We start from the raw sequence: 15782 nt of genomic DNA, 5'->3' as shown, positions 1-15782 counted from the left end.
ACACGATGAATTTGTAAGGCAATTATGTTTAAATTAGAGGTCTATTTTGGATATTGTATTGTTCTGTTTTCAATTTTGATTTTTAAGAATATATATATACTTTTTATTAATTTGTATATTATTAAATAATAACAAATATTTGTTAAAAATATAAATATGTATATCCAGTCGAATAGACTGATTCCGGAGATGATCAACCTAATTTTATATAAATTTTTTATTAACCATCTAAATAAATTAAGAATCACTCATGTAAATTCAGTCCTGGAAAAAAAAAATTATAATACGATATAACTAGAATTCAATCCTTAAAAATTTGATTAACCGCTTAAATGCTTAAATTGTCTAATCCGCCGTTGCCCTTAGAAAAAACATACTTCAAACATAGCTTAAAGTTGTACAATGAAAATTTTAATGTGAATCCAAAAAATATTATGTTTTCGCTGCAAGATTTTCTTTCACATAATTCTTCAATTAAAAATAAGACTAAATCTCCTCTAATAATTAAATAATGTACTAAAAATAATAGATATTCCCTTATATATACGAATAAAAAAATGTTAACATTCGTAAAAATAATTTTTATGATTTAATAAAATATCATTTTTGACGTTTTATTATTGATCATGAGTTTCACAGCAAACGTCAAACCGTCCTCTGTGCACCGGATTACGATGCAAAGAGTGTTAAATTTTCATCCAGATAATGTGCGGATCGTCCGTTTCTTCATGGTCGTTTATGGTCCCTTTTGTCTCCGGGCTATGGTGCCTGGTAGTATATTCATATTATTATTTAGATATCTATAATTTGAATTTAGTTATGATGTATTTATAAAAAAAAAAATCAAATAGAGGGCATAACTAAAGGATATTGGGTTTCTGGATTGATCATCACGTGCACTTTCCGATTTCCCCTAATGACCAATGAAAAATTTTCATGAAGGTAGACCGGTCACCTCGATGATAGTCAATGAGATTAACTAAATTTTTTTTTTATGGTCCCTTTTTAAATTACAGTTGAATCATAGTTGTAAATTTAAAATTCAACCGTGATAGACTCATCTTTTGTTGAATTCATATTCCCATTTAGATTATAATTAAATTATGACAGATGGTTGGAAGCCACTAGCACTGAGCAGGGAGCGGTCTCGAGCAACTTGTCCCGACTCCAATTATAACTTGGGTAGAAATGTGAACCCAGAAAGATATCGCAATTAATTACGGTCGGATTTCAAACGTGCTCCAACCACAATTGTGAAGGGGACCATGAAAAAGCGGATGAGAGGATCTGCCCTTTGGTACACTTTTTGTGGATAGGGGATGATCCACGATCCAATTTCGATCAGATTGTGGACACAATCTGATTCATCCGCAATTAGTTGTGATCCCTCTCAGTTTACCTTCTAACCTAGGTTGTAGTTTGGGTTGGAACAGGTGGCCGGAGGACACCGCCGTGGGCGGGTGGCTGACCGTCTACCTCGACCCAAACTACAACCTAAATAGAAAGGTGAACACAGGAGAGATTGCAACTAATTGTGGTTGGATTATGATTATGATCTGATGTCACCTGCCGCCAATGACCTCTGGCCTCCTGACTCGACCCAAAACTATAACTTATGTGTAAAGGTGAATCCATAGAGTCCAAATCCTCTAGTCTGCAATCCTTGGTCCCTTCTCGGTCTCTTCCACAATTTGCATATCGAATTGCGGTCGGAATCCGGTCAAAATTAGATGTGATCTCCCCTGGGTTCACTTTCCCACCTAGATTATAGTTTTGATCATGCCAGGCGCCTGAAGGCCGCTAGCGATGGGCAAGTCGTCCCCTGCTCGACACCATACAGTCCGTCCAGGCCGCCTAGCTCAACGCTCGGAGTCCAGATCCTTTGGTCTGTTGGTTGCTACTCGGGAAACCTAATGGTTCCACTGCACAAAAATTTTGTACAAATGTCTGAACCTTTTCCTAGCTACCATGTGTTCTTTTAAATTAAACTTGGATCGCCTGCAGAACTTAACACGTTTGATCCAAAGTCTAATCTATTTGTTCTTTTAGGTTTAGACTCGGATCTCCTGCGGAACTTAACACGTTTGATCCAAATCACCTAGGTTATTAATTTCATTAAATATTAATTTCCAAAATTGACTTCCAGTACTGACGTGGCGAGGCACATGACCTTCTTGGATATGGGAACAACCACCACCGACTAGGCAAAGCCTTTTAAGGAAAGTTAATATTTAATTTCCTTAAATAACTTTAGGTCAACCGAAAAGAACAATCAAATCACAAGGAAAAGAAAAAAAACAAAAGAACACAACATCGAAAATAAATTCGAAATACTAGAATCGCATGCCTCTTGTATTTGGTATTATTTCCAAAAATAACTAGTATGATGCGGAAAGGAAAAATACTAGTTATACCTTTTAGAAAGACCTCTTGATCTTCTACCGTATTCCTCTTCTAACCTCGGACGTTGTGTGGACAACGATCTTCCGAGATGAGAAACCACCAAAGCACCTTCTCCTTTCTTCAAGTTTCGGCCAAGCACAATGCTTCCAAAAGATAAAGATCTTTTTCCACCAACCAAGCTCCAAGGGATGCATGAAACAAGACTCCTTTCTCTCCTTTTCTCCAAGCTAGATCCGACCACTTCTAGGCCTTCAAGAGATGATGAAGTCTTGGCCACAAGAAGGAGAAGAGAGAAGGAGAAGGGGAACCTCTAGGGGCCGGCCACACAAAGGAAGAAAAGAGAGGAAGAAAAAGAATAGAGTCGTTCACTATGAAGCCTCCTCTACCCCATCTTTTATAATCCTTGGTCTTGGCAAATAAGGAAATTTAAATAAAAACTTCCTTAATTCTTTTGCCATGAAAAAGAAAATTTATTTAATTAAAAATAATTTTCTCTTCTCCAATTTATTTGGTCGACCACCTCTTTCTCCAAAACAAGGAGAGTTTTAATTAAAACAAAAATTAAAATTTTCTAATTTGTTTCTAGAAATTTATAAAAATTTCTCCAATAATTTTAATCCATTCATGATTGGTTAATAAAAATAAATTTTATAAATTAAAATTTTTCTTTTAAACATGTGGATACTTTCCAAAAAGGAAAGTTATCTCTAAAAATTAAAATCTCCTTTCAATCTCCAAATAAGGAAAGATATTAAATCTTTTCTTAATCTTTTGTAGAAATTAATAAAAGAGAATTTTTAATTTTTAAACTTTCCTTTAAATCATAAACATAATTAAAAGGAAAGTTTTTACCAAAATTAAAATCAACCTTTTAATTTACAAATAAGGAAAGATATTTAGCTCTTCTCTTAATCTTTTGTAGAATCTTATAAAAGGAAATATTTAAAATTTTAAACTTTCTTTTAAATCATGTTATCCACATAAGAAAAATTTTAAAAAATAAAAATCCTTTTATTTTAATTTGGGTCGGCCACACCAAGCTTGAACCCAAGCTAGGGCAGGCCACCTTGAAGCACCCATGAACCAAACTTTGGTCGTCCCTAGCTTGGTCTCCAACCTAGCTTGGTCGGCCCTATGGGATGGGTAAAAAGGTGGGTATAGTACTATATAATTAAGAGGCTACGATAGGGACCGAGAGGAGGAATTTGTTTTGGTCTCCCAATAAAATTAATCATCCCGTGTTCGCCCCGAACACACAACTTAATTTTATCAATAATAATTCATTCCACTAGAAAACTATTATTGAACTACTGCACCAATCCCAAATTACATTTTGGGTTCCTTCTTATTATGAGTGTGTTAGTCTCCCTGTGTTTAAGATAACAAATGTCCACTAATTAAGTAAGTTACTGACAACTCACTTAATTAATATCTAGCTCCAAGAGTAGTACCACTCAACTTCATCGTCATGTCGGACTAAGTCCACCTACAGGGTTTAACATGACAATCCTTATGAACTCCTCTTGGGGACATTCTCAACCTAGATCACTAGGACACAGTTTCCTTCTATAATCAACAACACACACTATAAGTGATATCATTTCCCAACTTATCGGGCTTATTGATTTATCGAACTAAATCTCACTCATTGATAAATTAAAGAAATAAATATCAAATATATGTGCTTGTTATTATATTGGGATTAAGAGCACACACTTCCATAATAACTGAGGTCTTTGTTCCTTTATAAAGTCAGTATAAAAGAAACGACCTCTAATGGTCCTACTCAATACACTCTAAGTGTACTAGTGTAATTATATAGTTAAGATAAACTAATACCTAATTACACTACGACCTTCCAATGGTTTGTTCTTTTCCATCTTGGTCGTGAGCTACTGTTTATAATTTATAAGGTACTGATAACATGATCTTCTGTGTGTGACACCACACATCATGTTATCTATAATATAAATTAATTAAACAACTACATTTATCATAAATGTAGACATTTGACCAATGTGATTCTTATTTCTAGATAAATGTTTATATCAAAAGCTAGGCTTTTAGTATACATTCTAACATGGTCTGCATTCCCTTACTCACGGGACTCCAAATCCTCAGGTTCGTAATCCCTGATCCTTCTTGGTCTCTTCCAAAATTCACACATCGGATCACAATGGGAATCCGATCAAAATTGATTACGATCTTCCCTGCGTTCACCTTCCTACCTAGGTTATAGTTTTTTATTGAGTCAGACGGGAGAAAGTCACTGATGGTGGCCAGGCCATCTCCTACTCGGCATCATACAATCTACCTATCATCAGTGGCCTCCGACCACCAGATTCGACAAAAACTATGATTTAGATGAAAAGATGAATCCAAGAGAGATTGCAATTATTTTTAACATGATTTTGACCTTGATCCAAGGTACAAATTATAAAAAATACGAGGAATTATTGATTAGACGATCTAGACCCTCGATCATGGGATTTCATGGCCGTTGACAACTCCATGATTGTTGACCAGATGGACTCTTAAATGATGACGTGGCGATATTCGATTGGCAAACAACATATCCACTAGGGGTGATCACGGATCGGATTGGTTCGGTTATTGGGGTAAAAAACTATCCGGCCCTACTAGATCAAATAATGCAAAATCGGGACCTACATCCGGCCCTATATCCGGCGGTTCTTATGTTTCAGATATCCGACGGGTTGTCAGTTATTTGGATATCCGACCCTATATCCAATAAAATATAAAATATAAATATAAATATAACAAAAAAATATATATATTTTTTTAAAATGATAATAGACATTACTCATTACACGTTATAGCAGCTAATCGGAAAAAACTATTACAACGTATAGCAATTTATCGGCAGTAGTTGCTACAACGTGTAACAGCTTATCAACATTAGTTGCTACAAGTAGGGGTGATCGGATCGGGTTGGTTCGGTTATTGGGATAAAAAACTATCCGACCCTACTATATCAGATAATGCAATATTAGGACCCTACATCCGGCCCTATATCCGGCGGATTATTTTTTTCGGTTTGGGTCGGGTCGATATAAGCGGGTTGGTCGGTTTGGCGGATTGATTGCTCACCCCTAATATCCACCAACGGCACGGAAGACGTCGATCCACTCATCCTTCACCTGTGGTTCTCTATTATTCCTGGCTTATCCTATCTCATCCGTCCATTGACCATCCAACGGTCATTGTACCTTTTAATCTCATCCAACTCCGACGTCCATCCCCTGCTCCGTGCCATTTTCCCGGCGACCGCCCCCGCCGCCATGTCTTGGCTTCGAACTCTCGCACGCATTTCCCGCTCCATCTCCTCCTCCTCCTCGCGGAACACATTCCCCCACTCTATCTCCACTTCCCCAGGCTTCAGCTCCGCCGCCAGCGCCGGACTCGGACCGACACTGGCAGGCGAAGAGAAGCCGAGGCTGCTCGTGGTGGGGTCCGGATGGGCCGGGTGCCGTCTGATGAAGGGCGTCGACGCCGGGATGTACGACATCGTCTGCGTCTCGCCGCGGAACCACATGGTCTTCACCCCGCTCTTGGCCTCGACTTGCGTCGGCACGCTCGAGTTCCGCTCCGTCGCAGAGCCCATCGGCCGTATCCAGCCGTCCATCTCCACCGCCCCTGGCTCCTACTTCTTCCTCGCCCGCTGTACAGCCATCGACCCCGATTCCCACACGGTATGTGCCTTAAACTTCTGTTCCTAAAATGGGGGCTTAGCCTGCTTTCACGCACATTATCAAAAACAAAAACAAAAATCACTGTCGATTCTTGCTTTCGACATACCAAAAGCCAAAGCTGTTGAGTCGCTGATTTCTTGTGTGTGTTTCGTCGTAAGGTACATTGTGAAACTGTTTCTGATCACGGGACTGCCAGAGATGCTCATGAACCATGGAAGTTTAAGGTGTCATACGATAAATTGGTTATTGCAACTGGAGCAGAGGCTTCAACTTTTGGTATACGAGGTGTGAAGGAGCATGCCATTTTTTTGAGGGAAGTTCATCATGCCCAAGAGATTCGAAGAAAACTTCTCCTCAATCTAATGCTTTCCGATGTGCCCGGTACATTATTACTAGCTGAGTCAATGTAGCAATTCAAATGCAATAAGCATATTTGGAATTGGCAAAGAATCTAATAGGAATAGATATTCATTGGCTCGCTTGATATAATAGAATTTTAATGTTTGATTTGTGAGAATGTTATATGGAATAGCCTTTTATAATGATAAAGTATTTATTCACCTAAAATAATTATTCGTCTAGTGATATGAGATGTTACGAGCAGACTTAGAAGTGACGTGTAAGTCAAAGTTAATGTAAGGTGACAGTTAAAGTCAAGATAAGGTGGCAGTCAGAACATCACCCTTATTAGGGCTTAGCACCTCACCCGACGCTAAGGCCTTATGACAGTCGGCTTAAGGGCCGGTCTTGCTTGAAAGATCCAGTGCTCCACTTGTAAACAACTGGTCGGCGTAAAAGCCGGTCGAAATCATGACCCGCACCGCATAACTCTATTATATACTCGACCGACCCAAAGGCCAACCGGGAGTATTTAAGCTTAGTGTCCGCTCTCAATATAGGGTCGAACGTCTTTATATATGGATGGACTCAATAGACCTATCTCTCCATTTAGCATCAAAACATATAGATTAAATCCGGATGACCCTGAAGTCGATTGAGCATATGGGGTTTAGTTCTCCATTTTTGTAATATTAATTACTTTCATACAGAGGTTATCCTACAGTGCAGTACAACCTTCAGTATAAATCAAATCGTCGCAAGGTTGGTCGTACCTACGAGTCTGAGCTCCTTGTTATCCAACAGTCAATCTCTTATCATATGGTTGGTCGGTCCTAGAGTTGACCAGACCTACGAGACTTATCTCCTTATTACTTAGCAAATCTTCAGCATAAGCCTACGAGCATATTGTCGACCGGTTATAGGACTCAACTCTCTCTTTAAAAGGCAAAATACATAAAGTTATTCTCATTACAAAGTTGGTTGGACATAGAGACACTCAGGATACCCAGTTCGTCCAAGTGTTCGTCCGGGCTATATTATAGGAGATAACATTGTCAAAGAATCATAACAGATTGTCAGAATAACAGCTATCTATCAAAGAATATTTTTCGATTACAACATATGCATTCAATGGAACCTTATTACGAAAATTACTATACAACTTCTATCATTATTATGGAGATTACACGAGATTATTCATATCCATATAACATAAGACAGAAGATTTCTCGAAGGATAACTGTACAAATTTCAGATTATACACCTTCTATTATTTGACATCTTCTGACACCGAATATTCTTTGTCGCCTCATTATTTTGGAGGTTATGAGAGGTGATATAAAAAGAGGTTCTTTCCACTGCAGAGGTGCGTTACATGCTTTACATAATAGAGCACTAGATTACTTTTCATTGAGGCTTGCTCAATTTTACTATAGTTCATCTCCACTTTTCGTTCAGTCATCTATTGACTTAAGCGTCGAAGGGTCTACGCCAGAAACCTTTTCCCTGATTTTTGCTCTAACATTTTGTTGGCTCTTTTGAGTATGCGCAGAGAGGAGGAAGACACTTAAAACCCTTTTCTGCTCCAACCCATCATCTTCTTTCTTCTGTGAAAAGTCTCCTTTTGGTCAACAACATCGCCACCTGCTCAACGTGCTATCTCTTCCTATTTCAGATAGGATCATCTAGATTGCCAATTGTCATTATTGATTCATTTAGTAAGTCTCGCACGATACACCCTCCTAGTCATTTTGCCACATTTGGCTCATATGATGTGTTCAACAAGATAAACTATCATAACCCGTCCAGCATTGTTGGTCCATCTATCTGGTTTGTTAGACAGTTTGTTAGGCGCGATGGGTCTATCGAGTTTGTCCATCATGATAGGTAGTTTGGCTTGTTTGGACTAACCTCCTCGAGTTGGCTCATCCAATGCGGTCAACCCATTCAAGTTGGCTTCTCTTGCATGACTGCTCCCCCTCCTCCCTTGTGAGCTGAATCATTTGAGACTATTGGGTTGTCTTACACGTCTTCACATGACATGTCTAGCTTGCTCAGATCACCCAAATGACCCAATTAACCTACTTTGCTCGTCCATAATAGATTTTATTTTTTGAAGTTTGAACAGAGTAGTAATAATAACTATATTCTGTAACATTAAAAAAAAATATTTCTTATGAATAAGAAATCACTATTTCATGAGAATTGTTAATCTGAATTTATTTCTATAACAAAACATAGAAATGTTTATTCTATACAAATTCATAAAGAATAAAATAGCTACTCCTATCAACCAAATACACATTAGTTTCTTTCTTATTGTATCCCAAACCTAGAACCAACATGTTGAACTAAGTATAGTGTGATCAAGCTTTTTCTACAGTGCACTATGAGTTAGTCGCTAGTGGTGTCGGCTAAAGATTCGAATGAAACTGTTGTTATAACTAAAAGAACTTCAGTACACTGGTTTCATGTGAATTTTTTTACCTGGATTGCATTCATTAAAGTTCATGCTTTGAATTGATCCCTTCATTCTGGTAATTATTCTATGTAATGTTGGATTCATGTTGTCATATCCGTTCATTAGCCTTTCCAACTGATAAAATTATTACCCCTGAAACTTACATACTAACAGGTATCTCAGAGGATGAAAAGAAGAGACTGTTGCACTGCCTTGTTATTGGAGGTGGTCCTACAGGTGTCGAGTTCAGTGGTGAACTCAGTGATTTCATCATCAAAGATGTCCATGAACGATACTCGCATGTTAAGGATTATATTAATGTCACCTTAATTGAGGTTTCAGATTGTTCATCTTTGTTTCAGTCTTCTGGCTTAACTTTGGTTTTGGCATTGCAATATCTCAATTTTAAAGCTTTAGGAGCTCACTATAAGCTGCACTGTATCTAACATCTGGAGTTTTCTGTGTCTCGGTAGGCAAATGAAATATTGTCATCCTTTGATGTCCGTCTCAGACAATATGCTACAAATCAATTAACCAAAGTGAGTCAATATAAATGCCTGTTATGGGTTTTGTTTTTAGTTACAAGTCCTTTCAGTTATAACTAACCTCTACTGCTATACGTGCAGTCAGGAGTTCGCCTTGTACGTGGACTTGTGAAAGATGTTCAACCTGAAAAAGTTGTTCTAAGTGATGGCACAGAGGTTCCCTATGGACTTCTTGTATGGTCCACTGGTGTTGGTCCTTCTTCACTAGTTAAATCTTTAGGATTCCCAAAATCACCAGAGGGAAGGTATTTCATCAGCAGCTCATTATTTACAATTTTGCTTCGGACTGCAAAAAGTCCTCAAGGAATTCCTCTCTTTTCTACCGGAAAAAATGCCATCTTGCATGGCTCATCTAGCAGAGACACTCAAGGCTCTAAAAATTCCACAGGATTGGTGTTGACGAGTGGTTACGCGTTCCTTCCGTGCAGGATGTGTTTGCAATCGGTGACTGTAGTGGTTTTCTCGAAGGCACGGGGAGAACAACATTGCCAGCATTGGCACAGGTCAGCTACATCATTGTTCTTGTAATCTGAATTGGAAACTCAAGGAAGGTTGTGCATGAAAAAGCAGGTTGCAGAAAGACAGGGGAAGTATCTTTGCGCCCTGTTGAACCGAATGGGTAAAGCCGGAGGAAGCTACGCAAACACTGCAGCAAATGCAGACCTTGGCGATCCTTTTGTCTATAAGCATTTAGGGAGCATGGCGACTGTTGGTCGATACAAAGCTCTTGTCGATCTCAGGCAAAGCAAGGTATAAGCCTTCATCCTCTGCTAATGCCTCGAACCAAAGTTTCATCTTTGCTCAAACCAAAATGATTCCAGGGTCTTTAATTATCTGCAGGAGGCAAAAGGGATCTCTCTTACAGGTTTCATCAGCTTCTTCGTCTGGAGATCTGCGTATCTAACTCGAGTCATAAGTTGGAGGAACAGATTCTATGTCGCAGTTAACTGGATTACGACGATTGTGTTTGGCCGCGATATAAGCCGAATCTAAGGTCAGTAATCCAGGGTTGATAATGTATCAAAACTAAGTGTTGTAATACTAATTCAAATCTCATATTAAATATTTATCTTAATTATATTTTTCATTTTTTTCAATTTAATTTATTTTATTTTATATTTATTCATAAATATTTTTAATTAATACTTATCTATATATTTTAATATTTTTTTAATATTAAAAAAAGAGTTATTGTTGCCATGGGCCCACCCATGCATCCAGCTCACCTGCTGCATCGCTAAAATTTTTACCGGGTGATTTTTAAATATCCTTAATCTCTTCCCTTTTAAGCAGGAGATATTTTCGGATGCCCTAGTGGAGCTGGGAATTTCTAAAAATAGCTCCGAATCTGCGTCAATATAAAGTAAATGCGTTCTCATTTTCGACAAATCGAGTCTGGGGCACGATCGCATCGACGGCGCCCCCGTTGACTATCCTCTTCGCCAACCGTCATGCTTCATCTGTTTCTCGCTCGAGGGTTCGAATAATCTTTGATCCGTCGTGGAAAGGCCCGGACTTGGGGGAAAATATGTTAGTTTTCTTCCTTTTTCTCTTTCTACGTCTTTTTTGGTTGTATTTGCCCTTCGCTTTCTTCCAATTGTTCTGTAGTTCGGGCGGGGAAGAACTTTCTTTCTCGGGATTTTGTTTATTATAGTACGATTCGTTCGTAAAGTTTCATTTTTGCCGCCTTCTGAAACGCTAGACTCGGGAGTTTACCTTGAACAAATCGATTCGCTTCTGGGCTCGTAGTTTTATCCTTGCTGAATTTCTGAAGTTTCGACGGGGAAGAATTTTCTTTCTAGGGGTTTTGTTTACTATATAGTTTTATCCATTTATGCTTTGCTCAGTTTGAAAATTTCCGGTTTGCCACCTTCTGAAACCCTAAATTGGGATTTTATCTTGAACTAATCAAATCGCTTCTAGTGTTTATACTCTTTTTTTATTAGTTTAGACATATAATCTTGAATTCTGTTCCTGCAATGGTGATTAGCTAATATTTCAAAAGGAAAATCGCACTTCATTCATCTGGATGATCCTTCTTCAAATATTACTTGTGCAAACATTTTGGCCTCCCTTTTCTTCCTTAACTGCGCTTGAATTTTTCAGTTAGGTTAGGTTTCCTTTATTCAAGTTCTTTTACAAAAAAAAAAAAAAAACGGTGAGAAGAAATAACAGCTCAAGGGATCCATTAGATTATCCAAATTGGGAGAACTTGATTCTTAAAGAGCAATTAACTCGCCTAAAATATATTGCTATCAGTGAGATCCAAAAGAGAAGAAAACCAAGAAATATGTTTCAGAAAATTGGTTAGTTATCCTCTTTCTTCTTTCTGAAACTTATTGTTTCACTGTTCTTGCATTGAAATATTCTGTTGTGCAATGTTATGCTTCAACTAAGTGTTGATTTTGATGCCCTTTGCATATGGAGAAAATAAACAAAAAAAACATTTAGTTCATTTTTCTCTCGGAATAGCTCATTTTTTAATCGAAGAGACGATTCTTAGAACAACAGTTCCAACAGCTAACATTTGTGGTTCTCTTGTATAGATGTTATTATACTATTTATTTCCTTAAACCTTCCTTATCTTACTATGCTAAGAGTCCTTTTCCTTTCTATTTTAGATGGAACCACAAGCTTCTCATTCTTCACAGATCATTGACATAAGCATAGATAAGTCGGGGGATGAATCTAGCATAGCCCGTAAAAAGATATGCGGCGGCACTGCATGTGGCTTCTCTGATTCCACATCAGATTCCAGAGATGCTAAAGAAAGATTTGCGTCTATGCGCAAGCTTCTGATTGCCGTCATCTTATGCGCCATTTTCATGGCTGTAGAAGTGGTTGGAGGAATTAAAGCAAACAGTCTCGCAATTCTTACAGATGCCACACATCTCCTTTCAGATGTTGCAGCATTTGCCATCTCCCTGTTCTCCATTTGGGCGTCAGGGTGGGAAGCAACCCCACGCCAGTCATATGGATTCTTTCGAATAGAAATCCTCGGAGCTCTAGTGTCGATCCAGCTTATATGGCTCTTGACTGGTATCCTACTCTACGAAGCTATTGCCAGACTTATCCATGATACTGGTGAAGTACAAGGCCTCTTGATGTTTAGTGTAGCTACATTTGGTTTGCTTGTTAATATCATTATGGCTGTCTTGCTTGGACATGAGCATGGACATGGCATGCATAATCATAGTCATGGTGGGCATGAGGACAGCAACAACGAGCACGGCCACGACCATGACCACGACGAGCATGGACATGGCATGCATAACCATAGTCATGGTGGGCATGAGGACAGCAACAACGAGCACGGCCATGACCGTGACCACGACGAGCATGGCCACAGCTACTCTGGCACTCACTCAAACCATGATGATGACAATCACGATTATAGACAGGAGACGGGGCATGATCATAGCTGTGAAGGTGGCAATGTAATTCGCCAGAGTCCCAGAGCAAATGCAGGAGGCAGTGATGAACTCGATCCTCTGTGGCACGAGTCAGAAAAATCCCTAGTCAGCTCAAAGCATGTCAAAGGCCAAACAAGAAATATCAACGTGCATAGCGCCTATCTTCATGTCCTCGGCGACTCCATTCAGAGTGTAGGCGTGATGATTGGTGGTGCCATCATATGGTGGAAGCCTGAGTGGAAGTTAATCGACATGGCGTGCACACTTTTCTTCTCGGTCATCGTTCTGATAACGACCATCAAGATGTTAAGGGACATACTCGAGGTCCTGATGGAGAGCACGCCGCGGCAAATCAATGCGACCAAACTTGAAGAAGGGCTTTGCCAGCTGGATGGTGTTGTTGCAATTCATGAACTGCACATTTGGGCTATCACAGTAGGGAAGGTTCTTCTTGCTTGTCATGTGACGATCGCACCAGAGGCGGATGCTGAACTTATTCTCGACATGGTGATCGGATTCATCAATCGAGAGTACAATATTAGCCATGTAACCATCCAAATAGAAAGGCAATCTATGTAGTTTTAGGCAACTCCTTGGTTCTAAACCATTTGCCAGTAATGGTCATCTGTCTATTGCTTCATGCTTTTTTTTTTTTTTTGTCAAATATTGCTTCAAATGGTTATCTCTTTCCAAATGATCGGGTTTTTTTGGTATTTCTATTGTTGTTATTTTTTCACAGGATCCCGAATTGAAGAGTTCATACAGAGTGTATGTTTTTTTTATTGATTCCAATGCTCCCTATTCTTTGATTAGTTTAGCTGAATGAGACGCGAATACTTGAATACTTGCAGGGAGGATGCAATATTATGTTTTTTTTTTTTGTTGGTTAGTAAGCACCGGGTATTCCTTTCGTCGGCCATTATTTTTAGGGACTATTGATTCGGTCCCGAAATGTTTCATTGATCGTCAATATAAATTTGAAAGTATTGCACCGTAACTAGTATTTGATTTTTATATATCTGATTAACCACTTAGAGAGTGTAACTATCATACTATTGTCTCGGAGTAATGCTATGATCATCTATTTATTTTTTTTTTAGAATTCAAATGTTCAGTTCTTAGGAGCTAATTAATCTTAGAAGTAATTGATCTGATTCTATAAAAATAAGTTTTTCATTGATCACTAGAATAAATTATTTGTTGTTCTTATAAGAGTGTCCAATGCCGAATTAATACTTTGTTCAAAAAGGCAAATTTGTGGGGTTTTTTCATCCATAGGTATTTCAGTCCAGTGACGGATTTAGAAATTCAAACATGGAGGGGTGATCACGATTTGAGTTGAGCGCGGCTGATTTGTACGCGGAACAAGGGGTGATATCCTCCATCTCTACCGATGGAATTCCACCGCCGATGCCTCCCTCTTTTCGATCCACGACCATCCAACTCAATTTTGTAAGTGCAGCGGAGGACGACAAGAGGGGGTGAATTGCTTGAAAAATAAAAAAAAACTATACCCTCATCGTGCTTTCAACTCAAAAATGCAATAGCAATAATAAAATAACTGAAATAAAGAAACAGAAATAAATCAGAGACTCAGCAGTTAACCTGGTTACAACTAAGAAGGTTATTAATCCAGGGCGATGAAAAGCGCACTAGAAAAAGTCTCATTTATTGAAGGCGGAGAAACCTTTTATACTCTAACAGCTCAGAATCATTGCTAAGAAATGATTACAGAGTTGATTGAACAATTAATCTCTAATTCCTAGGTCCAGGGGTTTTTTATAAGCCCTGAAAACTCTATCTCGTAGGTCTAAGACGCCTCCAATGAGTTGTTCAGATAGAACTCTATCCGAACCTCAACGATCATTTTGACCTGGCTCATGGCGCCTTCAACAAGCAATGAAGGCGCCTTCAATGTTGAAGGCGCCTTCAATGCATGTTTAAGGCGCCTTCAAGGTTCCTGCTATAAATACCTTCATGCTTGTATAGTATAAATAGTTTCCAACCTCTTTTGACTCTTTTTTTTCTTCGCTTTGACTTCCGAAGCTCCGTTTGCTTGGGTGATTTCGGCCAACCGAAATAGGGCTCACCCGAACCCAATTTTCGGCCTTCTCCTCGAGTAGCCTCCCTCCCCGGCTTAACGTCCCTCGAACGCCGCGCACGTTCTTTTCGTCCACCGGTGTACTCTTCCGCAGCTCTCTTGTCCTTCGGATGCACCGAGCCCGTCGGCTCTCTTCCCGTGCCGTCCTTCTCGCTAGCTGCGTTTTTCGCTTGACTTCCTGCGCTCTTAAGCTCCTGCACACTTAGACATAAGAATCAAACACAAAGTATGACATAACCAACTTGGTTGATCACATCAAAATAACCACGAGGTCTAACAAATTTTTCCAAAGCCAGCAAATGTTCTAAGTGGGGATTGAGTCATGACATTCACTTTAGCTTCGATGTGCCTTAACTGCTGCACCATGTTCATGGGGTGATATTATGGCATTTATACATGGGTAAAAACTAAATGGGCGTCCATCATTTGCATTTTCATTAGATGAATGCTTTAGTCCCCTCGGGGCGGTGCGGTAGTTAAGACATGAAGTGTCACCACATGGGATCTTGGGGTCAAAACTTAGCATGTCCGAGCATGCCTCCCCCATGCTTTTAGCACATGCACTAATGGCTAGTAGTCACTCATGATTTACTTCCTTCTTATTGGTCTAGAAACGAGTTAATGAGGGCGTTAGGACGAACGAATCACCTTTTGTCATATTTGATGAACGTTTTATATTTTATTAAAGTCAAATGAGCAACCCATTTGGGTCCTTTTAAAATGAGTTACCCTAAATACCCTTACATTATCTGATTATTCAATCGTATAAAAATTAGCAATTATATTTTATAATTATAAAAACTAGCA

At 38.9% G+C, this 15782-nt stretch overlaps 2 protein-coding genes across 2 annotated transcripts; both read left to right on the top strand.

The window, feature by feature from the left end:
- The first annotated feature begins 5567 nt into the window (after nt 1–5567).
- Nucleotides 5568–10895, top strand: LOC121991166 (internal alternative NAD(P)H-ubiquinone oxidoreductase A1, mitochondrial-like). Its single transcript, XM_042545188.1, has 9 exons — nt 5568–6116; nt 6275–6497; nt 9091–9251; nt 9390–9455; nt 9543–9706; nt 9850–9964; nt 10032–10211; nt 10302–10455; nt 10755–10895. The coding sequence occupies exons 1-8, from the start codon at nt 5706–5708 to the stop codon at nt 10452–10454; spliced, it is 1473 nt and encodes a 490-aa protein (XP_042401122.1). The 5' UTR covers nt 5568–5705; the 3' UTR covers nt 10455; nt 10755–10895.
- LOC121991176 (metal tolerance protein 1-like) lies at nt 10854–13514 on the top strand. The gene is made up of 2 exons (XM_042545196.1): nt 10854–10991; nt 12083–13514. The coding sequence occupies exon 2, from the start codon at nt 12083–12085 to the stop codon at nt 13451–13453; it is 1371 nt and encodes a 456-aa protein (XP_042401130.1). The 5' UTR covers nt 10854–10991; the 3' UTR covers nt 13454–13514.
- The last annotated feature ends 2268 nt before the right edge of the window (nt 13515–15782 follow it).

Source organism: Zingiber officinale, chromosome 1B, assembly GCF_018446385.1.
Source record: "Zingiber officinale cultivar Zhangliang chromosome 1B, Zo_v1.1, whole genome shotgun sequence".
Taxonomy (NCBI): Eukaryota; Viridiplantae; Streptophyta; class Magnoliopsida; order Zingiberales; family Zingiberaceae; genus Zingiber; species Zingiber officinale.
This window is presented reverse-complemented; position numbering and strand designations above follow the sequence as displayed.